The sequence below is a fragment of the Danio aesculapii genome, chromosome 19 (genome assembly GCF_903798145.1).
Source record: "Danio aesculapii chromosome 19, fDanAes4.1, whole genome shotgun sequence".
NCBI classification, from domain to species: Eukaryota; Metazoa; Chordata; class Actinopteri; order Cypriniformes; family Danionidae; genus Danio; species Danio aesculapii.
Genome location: NC_079453.1, coordinates 37682565 through 37702741, shown reverse-complemented (window position 1 = coordinate 37702741; position 20177 = coordinate 37682565). Strand labels below are relative to the sequence as shown.

General features: G+C 34.1%; 1 protein-coding gene across 1 annotated transcript in view; it reads left to right on the top strand.

Moving 5' to 3' along the window:
- csmd2 (CUB and Sushi multiple domains 2) overlaps positions 1–20177 on the top strand; it is a 543350-nt gene that overhangs the window by 414365 nt on the left and 108808 nt on the right. The window contains exons 41-47 of the mRNA XM_056479194.1: positions 583–699; positions 2638–2847; positions 5568–5756; positions 11094–11271; positions 12468–12613; positions 14808–14888; positions 17234–17347. Coding sequence (XP_056335169.1) covers positions 583–699; positions 2638–2847; positions 5568–5756; positions 11094–11271; positions 12468–12613; positions 14808–14888; positions 17234–17347 — 1035 coding nt within the window. The remainder of the gene's footprint in view (positions 1–582; positions 700–2637; positions 2848–5567; positions 5757–11093; positions 11272–12467; positions 12614–14807; positions 14889–17233; positions 17348–20177) is intronic.

Genomic DNA, 20177 nt, shown 5'->3' with positions numbered 1-20177 from the left:
CAGTACCAGTAGGGCCCCTACTGGCCCATATCTGTCAGCTGACAACCACCGATAACACCCATTCAATCAAGTGAAATCATTGGAAGCGGGTGCATTTTAAAGGTGTTATTTTAAATGTAATAATATATTTTACAATATTACCATATTAATTTTATTTTTGATCAAATAAATTAATCCTTTGTGAGCAGAAGAGACTTCTTCACTATCCCCAACTGTTTTTTTACATAACACACTTCATATAAATGACTGTAGATTCTGTATCCCAGATTTCCATTTTTGTTGCTAGACTTTTGTACCCCGCAGTACATATATAGCAGCTGTCCAAAAAAAAAAAAAGACAAGTTCATTTGCAGGTCAGTAACAGCAATTTTCGCTTTCAGTCATCTGCCACCAATCAGAAAAAGTGGAAATAGCTGGTGGTTGTCATTCTATGTCATTCTGTAATGATAGCCTTACAGTTGTCGGCTGTTTTTCACTGGCCTTTAGAAGTGCTTGAACCTTGAGCAGCTTTGGTTTATATCACACTATGTGTTTTCTCCAAGTGAATGTTCACTGTTTTTCTTCTTTCTTTCTTTCCTCCAGCTCAGTGTGGAGGGATCAGAGAGGAGATGGAAGGCACCATCCTCAGCCCTGGTTTCCCGGGAAACTACCCTAGCAACGGTGATTGCACCTGGAGGATTTACTTGCCAGTCGGTTATGGTGAGGAAAACACTGAATGAACAGATGCTGTTTCTTAAGAGTTCACTGCTAATTTCAGGAGTTCTGGTTTAGCAACTGGAAATGCTACGAGCTGCAGACAGAAGGAGAAAGAGGAATATCAGCATATGAGTCACATTTTCACTTTTTAGTTATAAGAACTTTCTTTCGTGCATTTATAACATATGATCTTAATGATTAAATGAATTGGCAAATATTGGAAATCTTCTTGAAACTCGTATTTTAATGTCATTAATATGTCAGTGTAGTTTTTGTTTATGAATTTGTGTTGTCATTGTTTTATTATATTTTTCATGTTATTTATTTATGTATTTATTAATATTATTATAATTGTTGTTGTTGTTGTAATTATTTTTTAAAGTATTATTTATTTTATTTTATGTTATTTATTATTAGTAGTATTAGTATTATTAACATTAATATTGTTTTATTTTATTTTATTTTATTTTATTTTATTTTATTTTATTTTATTTTATTTTATTTTATTTTATTTTATTTTATTTTAATAATTCTCATCCGTTTGTCTAAAATATTATCTTTCAAACCAATATTCAATATAGTTTTTTTATAATTGAATTTGTTTTCATATTTAAAAATTATTATTTATTTTATTTTATGCTATTATTATTATTATTATCATTCATATTTATTTTATTTTATTTTATGTTATTTATTATTAGTAGTATTAGTATTATTACATTAATATTGTTGTTTTATTTTATTTTGTTTTATTTTGTTTTATTTTATTTTATTTTATTTTATTTTATTTTATTTTATTTTATTTTATTTTATTTTATTTTATTTTATTTTATTTTATTTTATTTATTTTATTTTATTTTATTTTATTTTATTTTAGTGATTCTCATCCATTTTGTCTCAAATACAATTGAAATCAGAATTATTAGCCCCCCTTTTAAGTTTTTTATTTAGTTTTTTATTTTGTATTTTTATTTTATTTTATTTTATTTTATTTTATTTTATTTTATTTTATTTTATTTTATTTTATTTTATTTTATTTTATTTTATTTTATTTTATTTTATCTCAACCATTTTGTCTCAAATACAGTTGAAATCAGAATTATTAGCCCCCCTTTTTTTTATTTTTTTATTTTTTTTAAATATTTCCCAAATGATGTTTAACAGAGCAAGGAAATTTTCACGGTATGTCTGATAATAATTTTTCTTCTGGAGAAAGTCTTATTTGTTTTTATTTCAGCTAGAGTAAAAGCAGTTTTTAATAAAAAAACAAAACGTTTTAAGGTCAATATTATTAGCCCCTTTAAGCTATTTTTTCAATAATCTACAGAACAAACCATAGTTACACAATAACTTGCCAAATTACCCTAACCTGCCTAGTTAACCTAACTAACCTAGTTAAGCCTTTAAATGTTATTTTAAGCTGTATAGAAGTGTGAAAAATATCTAGTCAAATAATATTTACTGTCATCATGGAAAAGATAAAATAAATCAGTTATTAAAACTATTATGTTTAGAAATGTGCTGAAAAAAAATCTTCTCTCTGTTAAAATAAAAAATAAACAGGGGGGCTAATAATTCAGGGGGTTTAATAATTCTGACTTCAACTGTACAATCTTGTTTTTTTCCAAACCAATATTCAAAGTCTCATTCAAATAGTCTGCTAAGTTATTTATTCAAGTTTTTCTTCAATTATGACAAGGTTTGTAAACTTTTTTCATGTATACATTAAATTTGTCAATGCTAATGAATTAAATGTATTTTATTTTAACTCAGAAATCTATATTCTACATGTTTAGTTATAGTTAACACTGAATTGAACATAATCAAACAGTTTGTTCCATTCGTTCATGTCAATGGTATCAGTAATTGTATGCCTGTTGTCTTCATAGATCTCTAAGACTTTGATGTTACTAAGCACATTCTGTTTTATCCTGCCAACAGGGGCTCATGTGCAGTTCTTGAACTTTTCCACCGAGGCCAACCATGATTTCCTGGAAATAAGGAACGGACCTTTTGACACCAGCACAGTGATTGGCAGGTTCAGCGGGCAGGAATTACCATCATCTCTTCTAACTACTTCCCACGAGACCACAGTATACTTCCACAGCGACCACTCTCAGAATAAACCAGGCTTCAGATTTGATTATCAGGGTAAGAAGCTAAAGTCCAAAAAAAGTTGAGAATTGATCACTCATTTACTCCTCATTTTGCTGTAGTTAGCATTGCTGTTGCACACTTATTTTCTCTGGAACCTCAATTTAAATGTCAGTTTCAATCCCTCGCCAAGACAATCAGTCAAGATAACGAGTAAACACGATAATAACCCGCTCTCTGTGAAGCTGTGCATAAAATCCATCAGGTGTAAAATGCTGAATTTGAAGCAGCATATGAGTCCAATGAGTGAATTTCACATTGTGTCACAGTAAGGGCCTTTTCTAGGACGGATCTGTGAAAGCTATCAGAATATACACTGTAATGCTATAACGATTTGCTGAATTGAAATGGCTTGTGAAATCAGTATTTACATAATTATGTGTACATTAGCATATAAATCAAGCATTATTTCCGGCAGTATAGCCTTTCACAGAGCTTTGTTACCAAAGATGTGCTGATCCTCAGAAATCAATTTCGTTAGTCATGGTCATTCTGTCTGGAAGCTTCAGCGTATTTCCTTTTTTGTGTCTATGAGACTTGGAAAAAAAAACTTTTTATAATGGCACCATACTCAGACAGAACTACTGAAAAGAAATGCAAAGGAATTTCTGAACTTCTCTCACAGAAAATATTTGGTATTGTTTTGTGTCAACGTCTATATAAACAGGCAAAAGATCCAGACGAGCAATTAATAATTTAAACGACTCGGAGTCGAATCTTTTATTAAAAAAATAGCAAATTTTACACGAGGTGCAATTTCAGATTTAAACTTCAGCTGGATGTTTTCATTCACTCAGTGCTGTGTTACACACTGTATGGAAGGTCGTTTTCAAAAACCCATAATAGGGGCTCTTTAAGGTCTGGTTTCTTTAAAAACAACCATCTTCACTGCCTGATTGTATATACAATATAAAGTGCATTAAAGCACTGCATTAAATTCAATTTTTCCCACACCATGTCTTTAAAATATGAACATTTATTTTACTCCAGTATTTTCTGGAGTTTCTAGCCTGCTGATCGTCACAGCACGTGTGTAAATGGCTTTTTTTAATCTTGTTTTACCTATGAACAGCTAAATGCACGCTCAAGTCTATTTAACTGATTATATTTTAATTATATTACAACGTTGATGCTGTAAAAGGAACTGCATAAAATTGAAAAAAGTCACATTAATTGTTCACTGCAAGTTTATCAGTAGGGGAAAAACACTAGCTGTGCATATACCCTATACAGAAGATTAAACTATGTGTCTAATCATTATGGATCTTAAGCATTACCCTTACACAATAATAAAGATACAGTTTTCAGTATTTTGTTGTAGCTGTAAACTGTAACAATAAAATTATGATATACATTATAATGAGTTGGCAATAGGGTTGAAGTATCACAATACCAAGTAGTATTGCAATACTGTAATAATTTATGACTCAAATCTATAAAATAAAGCAAATTGTCAGAAATACTATATTTTATATGTCATAATACTTAAATTCATTGCATGATTCCCTTATTATTAAAAACATTATTTGTACAGACTTGCTCTGCTTTTTTTATATATACTGTGACTCTTTTGTTGTTATTGCAATAATAATAATAAAATAAATAAATAAATCTTTGATCACGCCATATAATCTGTCATGACTGCAGCAAACTACGACATATATGCATATAGTTCAAATGAAAGTAAAATAAAGTTGTCTGTTGACTATTTTCTGGCACAAATGTTTGAGCATCTTAGTGTCTTTTCCACATGCAACATAGTAGAACCGTTAATAACGATACTACTGTTTACAAACTACAGTGGTACTGCCAGTATTTTGGAGCCATGGTATTGCAGTGCTACCGAAGTACCGGTAAACCATGTAATCCTAATTGAGAATCGCTCTGTCATTAATTCAAAATTGGTCAGCACTTGGGGCCCTCTTTTGGCCTGGGGTCTCAAGCATTTTCCTGCCTTGCCTCTTGACAAGTGGCTGCTCTGTTTCAGAGTGACTTTAAAGTCTACATGAACCACAAGTTGCTGAGACTTTTATTTGAATATACTGATAAACTTCCAGCTGAAACTGAATATTGAGTAGGGGGCGGGGCTTTCTTTTTGCATATCGTTCTCTTGTAGCAAACTAATGGTAAGAGGGGCGTGGTTAAGAATATTGTGGCGTAAGCCGTGAAACCAGTGTTACAGAGAATCGCCACTCCATACATGGAAGTAAACGGTCATATTTTAATTGAAGATTACCAAAACAAACACAGATTAATTGTTCACTTAAAAATAACAATGTGCACTAGCAAAACAAACATTGTCAATTATGATTTCACACAGACTTTAAGACACAATGGAGGAAAACAGACAGAATAATGCAAAAACCCAACACAAAAGACTTGAGCCAGACATGTAGTTTTCTGCCGCAGTGTACATTGATCAACATATTGCATTTCCGTGAAGTTCAGACTTCCATCATTGAAATCTGAGAGGAAATGACAGCATCTTTCATAGCCGGAGCTTTGATTGCCTTTGCTTTGAATCAAATCCCAAAGCTTTGTTGGTGTACAGCAATCAGTTGATTCCATGGGTACGGTTTACATGTAATATTCAGAGTCTAGGTTTGGATTGGATCTTGGAGCTCAGAGCAATCTTTTTTTTTTTAAGCAGGTTCAAAAATAAAACATATATTTCCATTACTGATGTATCATGTATCAAGTATGTCTGTCTCTTTCAGCATATGAACTCCAGGAGTGTCCTGATCCTGAACCCTTTCACAATGGTGTTGTGGTTGGTGCTGGTTATAACGTGGGTCAGTCCATCTCCTTCGAGTGTTATCCAGGGTATCATCTGACAGGACACTCCATTCTTACCTGTCAACACGGCACAACGCGCAACTGGGATTATCCGTTTCCTCGCTGTGAAGGTACGACCTTCTTCATTTCCTCCCACACTTCAGTAAACATCTGTTGTGCTTATTTGCATTGTAAGAGAATAGATTTATTCCGCATGCTAATTGACATTTTTAGGTATAAATAATCCGAGTTTAAATTGATGGCCTCGTTTATTCATTGTTACAAACATTGAACGAAGAATAAATAAATCCCAGTTTCTCTCGCTTTTTTGTAGAAATTCACTTTCTTGAGATTTCTGAAACATGTTATTTAGTCACTGTAGTATTTCTAATAGTAAAATATAATATAATTGTTGCCCTAATTAGCATTTTTTGAGTAAAATATATAGTCCTATTTACAATATGACTATATATTTTACTCTTTAAAAAAAAAAAGCTAGTTAGGAAAACAGTGGTTACACTTTACAATAAGGTTTCAATAGTTTATATATTTACTAACTTGAAGTAATTTTGCCGGTTCATTCCGCTTTGGCAACCCCAAATTTATAAAGGGACTAAGCCGAAAAGAAAATAAGTGAATGAATGAATGAACTAATTATGAACAATACATGTACTGCATTTATTAGTCGTAGTTCAAAATTTACTAATGTATTATTAAAATCCAAATTCATGCTTGTTACTATATATTAGTGCCCTGTCCGTTAACATGAAGTAACAATGAACAACTGTATTTTCATTAACTAACATGAACACTGTAATGAATGTAATGTTCATTGTTTGTTTATGTTTTATTAATGTATTTTGTATTATGTATTAATGTAGTAAATGTATTAATGTAGTAAATGTATTAATTAACTAACTAATACCATTTCATTGTAAATTGTTACCACAGTTAATAACAGTAATTATATTTTACTATTAAAAATGTAGAATTTTTTTTACTACTAGCACTTCCCAGATTGCAGATACAAATTCAATATTTTACGTTTAGTCCTTATTGGACTTAACATGTTGTTATTAGACTTAATACGCAGTCCTTATTTTGTTTAAGGGCCCGACGCAATAAGGCACTAGACATGTAGAACGCAATTTGTTGCTATTTTCAGACCAGCACAACTGTAATTTTCACGTTTTGTGCCACATTGTTTAAATAGCAAATCTATTTGTCCTACTTTGTGGTCTCATGGATATGTTGACTGAAAAGGAGGTGTGTTAAGGCACATTGTTGACGCGTTGCTATTTTGAGGAACTGAAATAGACTGCAGAGCGCGATAGTTATGTGCCTATGCAGGTCCAAAATGCATACACATTGCTTATTACACACAGGATGTACAGCAATACACAAATATCTCTACATATGAAAAAAATTAAAGGATTTAAAATGTTACAAAAATTCTTATTTTGTACATGAAAAAAAAAAAAACATTTGTATAATGTTATTATTTCATTCATTTTCTTTTCGGCTTAGTCCCTTTATTAATCCAGGGTCGCCACAGCGGAATGAGCCGCCAACTTATCCAGCATTTGTTTTATGCAACGGATGCCCTTCCAGCCACAACCCATCCCTGGGAAACAATCATACACACTCATTCACACTCATACACTACGGACAATTTAGCCTACCTAATTCACCTCTACCACATGTCTTTGGGCTGTGGGTGAAACCAGAGCACTCTGAGGAAACCCACGCGAATGCAGGGAGAACATGCCAACTCCACTGAGAAACGCCAACTGAACCAGCCGAGGCTCGAACCAGCGACCTTCTTGCTGTGAGGCGACTAACTAAAAATAGTTTTGAAGCAAATCTTTGCATTTATCAAACGCACTAAATTTGTAAGCTAATGAATGTCTTCAGTGGAGTGAGTTTCCACCATTTCCTTATCCGGTAAAGTAAAGAGTAAAAGTAAAGTAAAGAGAAAGTAAAGAGGCTGAATGGAGGAGGCTCGTTATTTATCCTCATGCAGATTATTTGTTTACATGTTTTTTTGCTAGTGTTCAGTTTTTCCACTTAAAAAATCCACCATGTAAATAGCAAATGTGCCATGGCACCACAGAACTGACTTTTAAAGGGAATAGGAGATGAGACTCTGATTGTTTTAATGCCCGTTATGCTCAAAACACACCCACAACTCATTAAGAGAATAAGCACAACCCTTTTAGTCCATGCGCTAGGGTGCATAGTGTATTTTTCCATCCTTAAAATTACAAAAGTGGATTGTTAAAGATTGTTAAAATAGAGCTCTAAATGGTTAAATCTTACTTTTAATTTGTTTCGCAGAGAATTTTGATGTGCTGGCTCAAATTTAGGTATAAAATTGTATATTCAATATATGTTTCTCTGTTCAAAAATTGTAAAAATACACTCTTTAAAATGAAAAGAGTTGTTCTTTTTCATACCATGCAAACTTAACTACTAACAAATAGTGTATTATATAGGTTTAATTTTTAGCTTTGGTCTCCCATCATCATTACTCTAGCTTTAAATGCAGGGTCAAGAAGTGCAACTGCACATAAATGCAAGTTTTTTACTATAAACCATCCCTACAGACTCCCTGGCTTCTCGCGAACATCTCCTGCAAGGGAAAGATGGGAAAGGAATCCAGTTCATCCTTGACCCACATTCCCAAGCTCATTTTTTTTCATGTGTTGATTCAATGAGTTAATTATGCAGTGGGTCACGAGGTAACATATGCACAGGGGATGCTGAATACACGTGAGGGAATAAAGATGCTCCAGGGAGATACTCGAGGGGATGATATAGCATTTGCAGCATAGCCGTCTGGTTCAGATGCTGCTATTTTGCCTAGCACCACTGCACAGGTGAACCTGTGAATAGAAACACACATAATTCATCCATTTCAGGTTAGAATAATCTACACAATGAGAACCTTAGAAACAACCTGGGCCTTGTTAGAACTGTCCTGCAGTGTGCATAATTGATTTTGTAGTAATCGAGAGCTCTGGTACTGTGACAGAGTGGAAAAAAGCAAAGAAAAGATATGACTGTACTCAATGCTGTGTAATCCGCAACTGTCAAGATGAAAGATGCAACTCTTTTGTCCAGAGAAAGACACTTTTTTTTAAAGTCTCTTCTTAACGTTTAAGTACTGCAGAAGCCATATTCTTCAGCTTTAATGGACACTTAACAGGTGAATTGCATTTTGATGGGTTGTAAAGTCACAGCTGAGAGTACCAGTGAAAAGAAACAAGAACTGCTGGTTAAAAGCAACACATTCTTTTTTTTAATGCACTTTAAAATGCCCCTATTCTCGCTTCATCTTTTCTTGTGTTTTCATTTGTTGTCTCTGACATACTTGCCCCACTTACAACTCCGCTAAGATTTGAAAGGTGCAGAGAAATTATAGGGTGTCAAGATTTTAAATATGTAGCTTTTTAAATATATTTTCCATTTAGATATAACAGACGATGGGCATGTCCACGTGGCCTGTTTAATCAGAATTTTGTCACTATCCATGTAATAAACCGACATTGTAATGGGATACCAGCATTTTGAAAGGTTAAATTCAGCCAAGGCTGACTATATATGCTTGACATTTTAATATAACGTGTTATAGGCTGATCATTGACCAGACATTTAAGCTCACCTATAGTAAAATGCTCTATAGTCCCTGGCATTGAATTAGGTCAGACCTTTAAGCTTGTGGTAATGAGATGTCTTTATTGAGGTATGAATGAGTGGTATGACTAACGTTAACAAAGATGAATGACTAACTAACGTTAACAAAGATGAATAAATGCTGTAATAATTGTATTGTACTTTGTATGTTTATTTTAATAATACACTAATATTGTCAGATATTAACACATGATTACAGTTATGGCCTTTAACCAAAAATATACATTTACTTAAATTCATAAATATTATAAAATAATTCAAATCAATCATTTAAGGCAAGGCAAGTTCATTTATGTAGTACACAATGGTAATTAAAAGTGCTTTACATAAACAGGAATAAGAGACAAGTATAAGAAAATAAATCAAAAATGATTATCAAAATGATTAAAAACAGATGATTAAAATGTATTAAATAGTTTTTAAAAAAAGAAGAAAAAAAGACGTAATAGTGTGATCTGTCGGACGTAGCACAGTGGTCATTCATCGTTGCTGAAGGCAGATTCACCCTGCTTTGACTGAACTCTTGGAATTTTGAGTTTATATGATCCTAAAGATGTGAGGGATCTGTTTCTATTGACCTGGTTTGTATTCAGTGAGCATATCTGGAATGTACTGAGGTCTTATGTCATGTGATTTAGAGACAAGTAGTAATACTTTAAAATCTATTCAGAATGTAACTGGAAGCCAGGGTAAAGTACTCAGGATAGCGAGGAGGCCATTACAGTAATCCACCCTGCTGGTGATAAAAACATGAACAAGTTTCTCAAAGTCCTCACTGGATTTAATGAAACATATAATTAAATACAATTATAATTGCATTACACCCGTTGCCCTAGCTATCACCTACACATCCAGCCACCAGTAGTTCAAGCCTAGGGTGTCATGTACAAAGATTTCCTCTCCGAGGCATTAAAAAGTTGATCGATTTTTCTCCACCACTGTCCCACCTGTCCATATCAGCCAACTTGGGCTGTCCTTCTACTATGAATACCTCCATTTTTTTTCCCAGTTCACCACAGCCCCACATCCTCCCCTCAACAACTCACCACTCAACTTTTTTTTTTTGCCCAATCAATACCGTCACCATGCATTTCTGCTTGATAGCGTGGCATGTTTTTTTTTAATCAATGCTCTGGTCGATACTTCATTTAGCAAGTAAGGTGTTGAGAGAGAGCACACAGCATCAGGGATTAACATAGGCACCCCTTTCAGCATTCCATCGTAGACGAGAGGAAATGAAGAAGGAGGAAAGAGTGGAGGAAGAATTGAAGAAGGATAGAGAAGGCGGGAACCAACGGGGAGGGATGTGGGGACGGAGAGACCTTGACGGAGCAAGAAGTACAGTCAGAGTTAGAGTGTATTATGACTATGCTTATGTGCGCCTACAAGTTGTGGGCCTATCTTTATTTCGCCAGCCGAAACGCATTGATTATTTCCCCTCCAGTTCGGGGCAGAAGCAGCATGGGATCTGCGGGGACAGAAAGGGGATTTGATTTCATATGTCTGGGGCTCATTTGAATCATTGGAAACATGGACATGTCTATATAAATGCAAAGCACTGCCTGCAAGAGGGATTTCTAAGATGGAGTCGGACAAGAAAAAAAGTGAACTACTGGGAAAAACTGAGTGGTGTTTTAGAACCCAGCAGGGATTTTGGGCCATGTCGCACAGCCCCTATCCCAGTTCTCACTTTTTTTCCCACCAATTTCTGTTGAAGGCTGCTTTCTGTGATGTTTTTTTCAATTTCTGCATTTCCATTTTTGCCCCTTTAGTGCCCTGTGGAGGTAACATTACATCAGACAATGGCACAATCTTCTCTCCCGGGTACCCAGAGGACTACCCCACATCTGCGGACTGCAGCTGGCTGATTACGGTGGCACCAGGCCTGGGTATCCGTCTTAATTTCACCCTTCTACAAGTCCACGGCCCTCAAGATTTCATCACAGTTTGGTGAGTGGTCAATTATCCTACAACTAGTCATTCTTTGACACACACTTTTCTGCGGGGGAACATAATAACAGCACACTCGTTCTAGTGATTAATTAACAAGCTTCCCAGGGAGCACCTTGATGTCAAAATGACCTCAAACAACATGTCAAAAATCGACTACAATGTAAGACGTCAATTTGATGTCCTTTTGACATCAAGGTAGTTTATATGCATTGAAGGGATACACAATATAGTGTACATTTGTCATTTGAAATTGAAGCTTTCAGATTAATAAAACTTTTCATGTATTGTAATATGTTTTGTGTAGATGTCAAATAGACGTCAAGGTTTGACCTTTTGCTTTTTCGATGCTTTTTTGACATCAAGGTTATTTCTGGAGTCACTTGAGGCCTGTATGTACAGATGAGATATTGTCTTAAATATATATTGACATTAAATAGGACATTGAACTTAAAGAATATGTTAGGTCTTTCCTCTCCTGAGACTACAACTTTGTGTTCGGATTAAATGAGGAAACATTGATTCTTTTAGGTATCCTGGGCTCCTCTTTCTTGAGGCATGATGTACTCTCTTACATTCAGGTTTCATCCACTTCAGCTCAAGCTAGAGGTAGAGTATAACCTGAAGTGCCAAGAAAAGCTCCATCAAGACAGCTTGGCCTCAGTTCAGTGAGCCAGCATTCCCTTTAGCCAACCAGATGCTTTTTTTTTGAATGCACAGGACAGGCCATAATCTGTAGCGCAAGCTCAGATGGCCACAAACAGATGGTTTTTAAAGCTGAATGGTCATGGTTAAAACTGGGATTAGGTTGGTGCCAGGTTGTTCCCTCCTAGATTGAGGACTGCAGAGATAGAGATACATCCTCTAGGAGATGTCCTTGTAGATGGTGGCTATGTTTTTACAATGTCTTGACACGCATGTAGGCTGAGTGTGAAGAAACCAGAGCTTATTATCTAAGAGAGTGTAAAAGGAGTCCCTGAAATTGGAGAGATAATCAGTATGGCTAGGGTAGTCTCTCAAATCAGTAAAATAATCAATATTCAGACAATTGTTCTGCAAATCAGCCGGGTGATCAATATGGATCTCACTTACTGTGCGTTTTCAGGCAACAAAGGCACGTGGTGTTCTCTTGTTGTATTGAATGCACACTGTTAATGGGTTTTATACTCTGAATCTTAATGTTATATCTTCAACAGGGATGGACCACAGGAAACAACTCGTAAACTTGGAGTGTTTACCGAGGGAGAGCCAAACAACCCACCGAGCAGCACATCTAATCAAGTTCTGATACGTTTCCGAAGCAGTTCTGAGAAAGGGGGGTTGTTCAAGATCAACTACCAAGGTAATTGGTCCAGAGGAAAGGTACCATTAGCATTTCAATTCATTCCAATAGCGGTTGCTTGATTGCTTTAGGACCCAGTGGTAGGATGTTATCGAGCAAGTATTGCAGAGGTGTAGTTGAGACCAGCTTGTTCAAGTACAAATCCAGGTCAAGACTCGAGTAGTTTGAGCCAGAGTCAAGGCTGAAACCAGAGAGTTGAGTTAAAGTCAGACTACGCTTTCAGCACAGACAGCAAAATATATGTACAGTATTTTGGTCTGGAGTTACTGTAAAATACCCATTACAAGACCAAGACTGTTCAGATATGGTTTGGTCTCAGAGTCAAGTGTATTTGAGATGCAAGTACTAAAACAAGGTTTTTCAATACAGTGGAGGTACAGGTAATGACAGCATCAAAGGTCAATTTCAGACATTGAAAGTCAGGGAATATCAGGGATTTTTGTTAACCACTTTAAAGTTGTATACTTTAGGATACTTTACCACGTTAGTAGTGTCCATTCATCAATTACCATATTGTTTTATATTGTGCTGTTTCACTCCTGGTGTTTTTCAGCACCTATTTATTCCTTTCCTGCTTATCAACTAGCCATCACTCAACTCAAAATTCAGTCACCAGACTGTACCTGTTAACAAGGCTAATGTTTCAGTATAATAGGGCCAACTTCGAAACTGCGATGGTTCATCTCAAGGGATTCAATTAAATCTATCCCATTCAATTAATTCAAATTTAGATTTGGCTTCAGAGCAGTCATTTTGGGTGTTGAACTGGGTGTTAAAAGGTAGACACTAGAAAAGCTAAATGTAAAGTTTGTAAACCAACTAAAAAGCTATCAAATATGGAAGAGCGTGCAATAAGCAGCCACACAAACAGTAGTTATTTGGGGAAAACATTTCATTGTTCTAATAGTGGCTATTAAAGTCATGCAAAATCATGTTGACTCTAAAAGTATTGTAATGTTATGTTATTATTAAGTCTTATTATTAATATATAAACACAACAGTGGCCTGATTTTCCATTTATTAGATGTCATAGAAAATTCAGCTTTTTAGTCAGTGAATGTCAGGATATAGCATGTTCTAGTAGCTGAAGAATGTATCTGGCTTAAATATTTATTTTTAGCTATGATTTTTGACGATTTACCTTCATTTTGTAGTTATTTCTTAGCTATTTCTATTAGAACATTATACACTATCAAGTCTCTATGTAAAATGTCTGAGTTTCCATTTATTAGATGTCATGGAAGTTCAGTTTAGTCAGTGTAGTCAGGATGTATGTTATAGAAGGTGAACTGAGAAAAATTACTAGGCTTAAATATTTATTTTTAGTTATGATTTTTGACGATTTACTTTCATTTTGTAGTTATTTCTTAGCGAATTCTCCTAGAACATTATACACTATCCAGTCTTTTTGTAAAAGCCTGACTTTCTGTTCATTAGATTTCATGGAAATTCAGCTTTTTAAACAGTGAAAGTCAGGATATAGTATGTTCTAGAAGGTGAAGAATGCCTTGCCTAAATAATTATTTGTAGTTATGATTTCTGCTGATTTACTTTCATTTTATAGTTAATTCTTAGCTATTTCTCATAGAACAGTATACACTATCCAGTCTCTGTGTGAAACGCCTGATTATTCATTCATTAGACATCATGAAAATTCAACTTTTTAGTTAGTGAAAGTCAGGATATGGCATGTTTTAGAAGTTGAACTGAGAAAATGTACCTGACTTAAATATTTATATTTAGTTAAGATTTTTGACGATTTACCTTAATTTTGTAGTTATTTCTTAGCTATTTCTCCTAGAGCATTATATACTATCTAGTCCCTGTGTGATATATATTAATGTTAATATATAAACTCAATCAGTGGCATGTTTTTCATTCGTTAGATGTCATGGGAATGCAGCTTTTTAATCAGTGAAAGTCAGGGAAAAATGACGTTGATCTTTGACTTAATGTGGAAACCCTGTGTTTCAATGTTCAATGTCTATTTGGATCTAAAGTTGGTGCAGTTATGGCTCTCCCAGCAGGAGCTAATGGATCCGTTAGTCATTATCTATTTTTCTAAAAACCCTGAACCCACTGAACCCATCAGCTGATGTCTGACTTCCCAATAATTCCACAATTTGTCACGTAGAGCTGTTTATTTCCTTCACAGTGCAAAATGACACATCTCACACTTTTCTCTTTCTTCCAGCCTATAGACTTCAGTTTTGCTTGCCACCTCCCATCATTCCTAATGCAGAAATTCTGATGGCCAGTAAAGAATTTAAGATCGGTGAGTTGGAATTGATTTTACATCATTTACACTCTGATTTGTATGCCTGCTTGTGTGTGCGTGTGTTCGTTTTGGTGGACTCGGCATGGCCCAGTATAAGTGGAACATTTTGAGCAGAGACGCAGACTGCCAGTTCATTTTCAGGCTTGAGCGCCTTTCATTAATAATGTTCCCAGAATAGCAGAGCCAGCCACACACACAAGCACACACACACATCTCCCCCTACCGCTAACACCCCTCGAGAACTCGCTTTGAGGAGGGAAAACTGTTCAGATGCCAGGGCTACCAGTCCCACAGGGCCGTGCTGATATGCTGACTCATTGCCAGTATTCAAAACAGAGGCTGACGGTGTTTTGTTCGTGCTGCTACAAACATAGGTGGAGTTTCTAACACAAAATATTGGTGGGAAAGGATATAGCATGTTATAGAAGGTGAACTGAGAAGATGTATCTGGCTTAAATATTTATTTTTAGCTACGATTTTTTGTTGATTTACCTTTATTTTGTAATTATTTCTTAGCTATTTCTCCTGGAATATTATATACTAGCCAGTCTATGTGTGAAACTCCACCTTTCATAAAAACTTGAATACATTTGTTTAGTAAATATTTCAGTTGCCACATGCTCAGTAAGTGGCGGTTTTGAATGCTAGGCATTTTTGCTTATATAACAGGCCTATTTAATGTACAGAGGCAACATAAATGTACTTTGAGCGATGTTAGTTATTACAGTCACTGGAAATGTATTTTTGCACTGATGTTTTGCGCAGACACATAATGACATTAAATATTTAGGAATCAGATCATGAACGAATGTACACTCAATGATAAAATAAAATAAAATAAAATAAAATAAAATAAAATAAAATAAAATAAAATAAAATAAAATAAAATAAAATAAAATAAAATAAAATAAAATAAAATAAAATAAAATAAAATAAAATAAAATAAAATAAAATAAAATTAAATAAAATTAAATTAAATTAAATTAAAATAAATTAAATGTAAATTAATGCAAAAAATATATAATAATAATTTAAAAGGTGTAATAATAATAATAATAATATTAATAATAATAATAACAACAAAATAATAATAATTGTGTTGTTATTATTTCATTTTATTTTTATTACAGTTTTTTAAATAATAATTTTAATAATTATTAAACTATAATAAAATAAATAAATTAAAAAATTTTAAGATTTAAAATAATAATAATAATAATAATAATAATAATAATAATAATAATAATAATAATAATAATAATAATAATAATAATAATAATAATAATGTAATAGTTCTAATAATTATTATTGTCATTATTACAAATAAAAATAATGCATAACAATAGCATCAACAATAATAATAACAATAACAACTAACACAACAGTAATAATAATAATATGTATTATTTATTTATTTTTTTTATTTTTTATAAACATCCCAAGTTTAAAAAAGCAATCGTTTCACTGGTTTTCTAATGATGACTCATCGGCTTTTGTTCCCTCTGAAGTCCACTGTTAAATAAATGCACTGCTTTTCTGCCAAAGAGGGAAAAAAAACGCATTCATTGATATTAATTGTTCTAAATGGGTTGTTACGGGGTTTGCGCAGGGTTGTTTGATCTTTCGGCAATGGAGAGTGTTTGTAGATCCTCCGTGTGAGTTAAAACAGTCATGGTCTTTGACACTAACCTGCACTGAAATACCGTTTTGATCACTGATTATTCACCTCATCCAATTAATTTGCTTAATTCAGTAAAGTTAACAGGCCATTATGTGCAGATGGCCATGAACACATACACTCACAGCCATAAACACATTCCTGTAGGCTATATTTCAAAGCATGCATTTTTTTCTTCTTTGCAAGCTTGTGCTTCTTTAATTCAGGGAGTAAAATACCACATTATGAAACCACTAGGTGTTTTTGCACCTCTTAGCTGAGTCACAGAGTGCATAAATGATCGTGTGGCAACAGGCAGATTGGCTTCTGAGATCTGAGTGGCCCTCAGGTAGCAGCCGATGGGTGTTATGAATGTAAACCATGCGGTGTGGCGCTTCCTTAATTATACTGCAATGCAGCGCCGGCACCCCGAGTCTCCCTTCGCTTCTCTCCTTCTCCCTTTTTTTAATCGTCACTGTCAGCCATTAAGCGAGACAGTAAGAGGACGTGGCCTTCATCAAGTTGTGAGCGAGGCAACAGCAGGAACAGCCAGATGCTGCTCCTGTTGTTCTGAGCTCCTCCGAAATCCCATGTTCTCCGTCATTTTTTTTCAGAAGGTGACGTGCATGGGAGAGACAATTGATAAAGCAATGAGAAATTTACTTCACTGTCTCTCCTTCCACAGGTGATATTGTGCGTTACAGATGTTTGCCAGGATATCATCTTAATGGAAACAGCATTCAAACCTGTCGCCTCGGGACACATCTTGAGTTTGATGGACCTCCACCTTCCTGTGATAGTAAGCTTGAACCTTTTTTTGTTCACAATAGTTCTATTTTCTATATTAACCTGTAAATGCTCCAAAATAGTCAAACAGAAGGTATTAGTATTTTTTATATAATTATTTACAGTTGAAATCGGAATTATGAAATCCCCTTTTCTTTTTTTTTATATTTCCCAAATGATGTTTAACAGAGCAAGGAAATTTTCACAGTATGTTCGATAATATTTTTTCTTCTGGAGAAAGTTTTATTTGTTTTATTTTGGCTAGGATAAAAGCAGTTTTAATTTTTTTGAAGCCATTTTAAGGTCAATATTATTAGTCCCTTTAAGCTATATATTTTTTCGATCTACAGTCTACAGAACAAACCATAGTTATACAATAACTTGCCTAATTACCCTAACCTGCTTAGTTAACCTAATTAACCTAGTTAAGCCTTTAAATGTCACTTTAAACTGTTTAGAAGTGTTTTGAAAAATATTTAGTTAAATATTATTTACTGTCACCATGGAAAAGATAAAATAAATCAGTTATTAGAAATGAGTTATTAAAACTATTATGTTTAGAAATGTGTTCTCTCCGTTAAAAAGAAATTGGGGAAAAAATAAACATGAGGCTAATAATTCAGGGGGTTTAATAATTCTGACTTGAACTGTATGTGTGAAAATAATTTTAATATACAGTTGAGGTCAGATTTATTAGCCTTCCTGAATTATTAGCTCCTCGTATTATTAGACCCCAAATAATTGTATAATGATGATTTGTTCTGTAGACAATCGGAAAAAAATAAACATAAAGGGGCCAATAACCTTAATATTGACCTTAAAATAATTTTAAAATTTTACAATTTTAAAAATAGTAAAACTGATTTTATTCCAGCCGAAATAATACAAATAAAACTTTCTCTAGAAGAAAATATATTATGGGAAATACTGTGAAAAATTCACAGGAGGGCTAATAATTTTGACTTCATACCTGAGGAGAGGTAGAGTAATCATTCTCATCATATGAGTTGTTTAGATGATTATGTAAATATGTCCTGCATGTTTTTCCCTTAATAACCAAGAAAAATGTACATAAATGGCTTTCAGTTGAAATTATACTCCTTTTCCGACTATAAAGCCACTATTTGGAGTTTGTTTTTACTCATTGATGTTTGACTTTGTTGGCCTGAAAAGAGGAAATTAATTTTTGAGTCAAAGAAGGCGGAGTCCAAGAGCCACACCCACTTATTACATTATCAAGATGGAACAATGGTATTTTGGGGGTGCTTAACAGCTAAAGTTCTTTTGGCAAGTTCTGAACATACTTTGTTTCAGCCTATTTTTGTTTGGAATGTTACACCCATGTGTTCAATTTCATTTGAAGTACATCAGGGTCTTGAAACTCTTAGGGTGCTTCTACACTAAAAAACAAATATTCATTGGATTTACTAAATTTTCTTAAGGTAAGTGGTTGCAAACAATTTATATGGGCTAAAATTTAAACAAACAAATTATGTTGAACATTATTAAATTTAGTTTTTTTGTTTAATTTTAGCCCATATAAATTGCTATTTGCTAATTGTTATAGAAGGTAAACTGAGAATATATACCTGGCCTAAATATTTATTTTTAGGGTGGTTTACCTTTATTTTGTAGTTATTTCTTAGCTATTTCTCCTAGTAGCCAGTCTATGTGTGAAACTCTGCCTTTCATAAAAACCTAAATACATTTGTTTAGTAAATATTTCAGTTGCCACATGCAGTTCTGGAGATGGGAAAATGAAAATATATTTGCTCAGTAAGTGGTGGTTTTGGATGCTGGACAAATTTGCTTATATAACAGGCTTTTACACAGCCTTCTTAATGTACAGAGGCAACATAAATGTACTTTGAGCTATGTTAGTTATTACAGTCACTGGAAATGTATTTTTGCACTGAAGTTACATTAAATATTTAAGAAACAGTCCATGAAAGAATGACCCACTTACCTTAAAAATATTTAGTAAATCCAATGAATCATTTTTTTCAGCGTAAATCTGGCTTAAATGAAGTGTTTGTTTTAGAAACTGGTACTGTTTGTTCCTAATTTCTTTTAGGTATTTATAAACTTGGCAGTCATGCTCACCTGAACTAACTAACTAACTAACTTTTTTGGGCCAATCAAAATGTACTCTGAGTTTGTTCAGTCGAGGTGAGAAAGCAGTTCGACACAACATTGTGTGTTTCTGTAAGTCAGCACATTAGTTAAAACAGTTGTAAACAAAGTAGTGTTCATCTTAGTTGTTTAATTACTGTGCTTTGTGCACTGAAAAAGGCTGATTCCTGTACTGTCAGGATTTCGGATTTCTGAATTTTATTAGATTTTTTAGAAATAACTGATTCTTGGTGACGTCCCCCCCTGCGCTTTACAAAAGACCAGTCCTGTGGTTGCTATACTATAAAATCCAACCCCCCACTGTGTTGCAATGCATGATGGGTCTATTGATCATGATGGTAGGATCTGTGCTATATGAAGCTTCGTTATTGCTATTGACTTAGAGGTAGTATGAATATACCTCAGAGCCTGTCAAGCAAACCCCATGAGTATGCTAAACGCTCATCTACCTTCCTCCAGCTGCTTTTATGTGATTTGATATGGCATTTCCCATAAACTCCCTCAGTTCCTCCTCATTATGTTCGTCTCTCTCTGCTCAGCGTTGGAGAATTATCTCTCTGAGCTCGCTTTGCTCACTGTGGAAGGCAGGTCGGACTAAAAGGCCGCTATTAAAAGCCTCTATATGTAAACAGTGGATCCATAGTCTACGAACGTTAGTGGAAATGCTTGTATTTCACATTTGTTGGATGTCCAAAACTGCTACTTAAAAA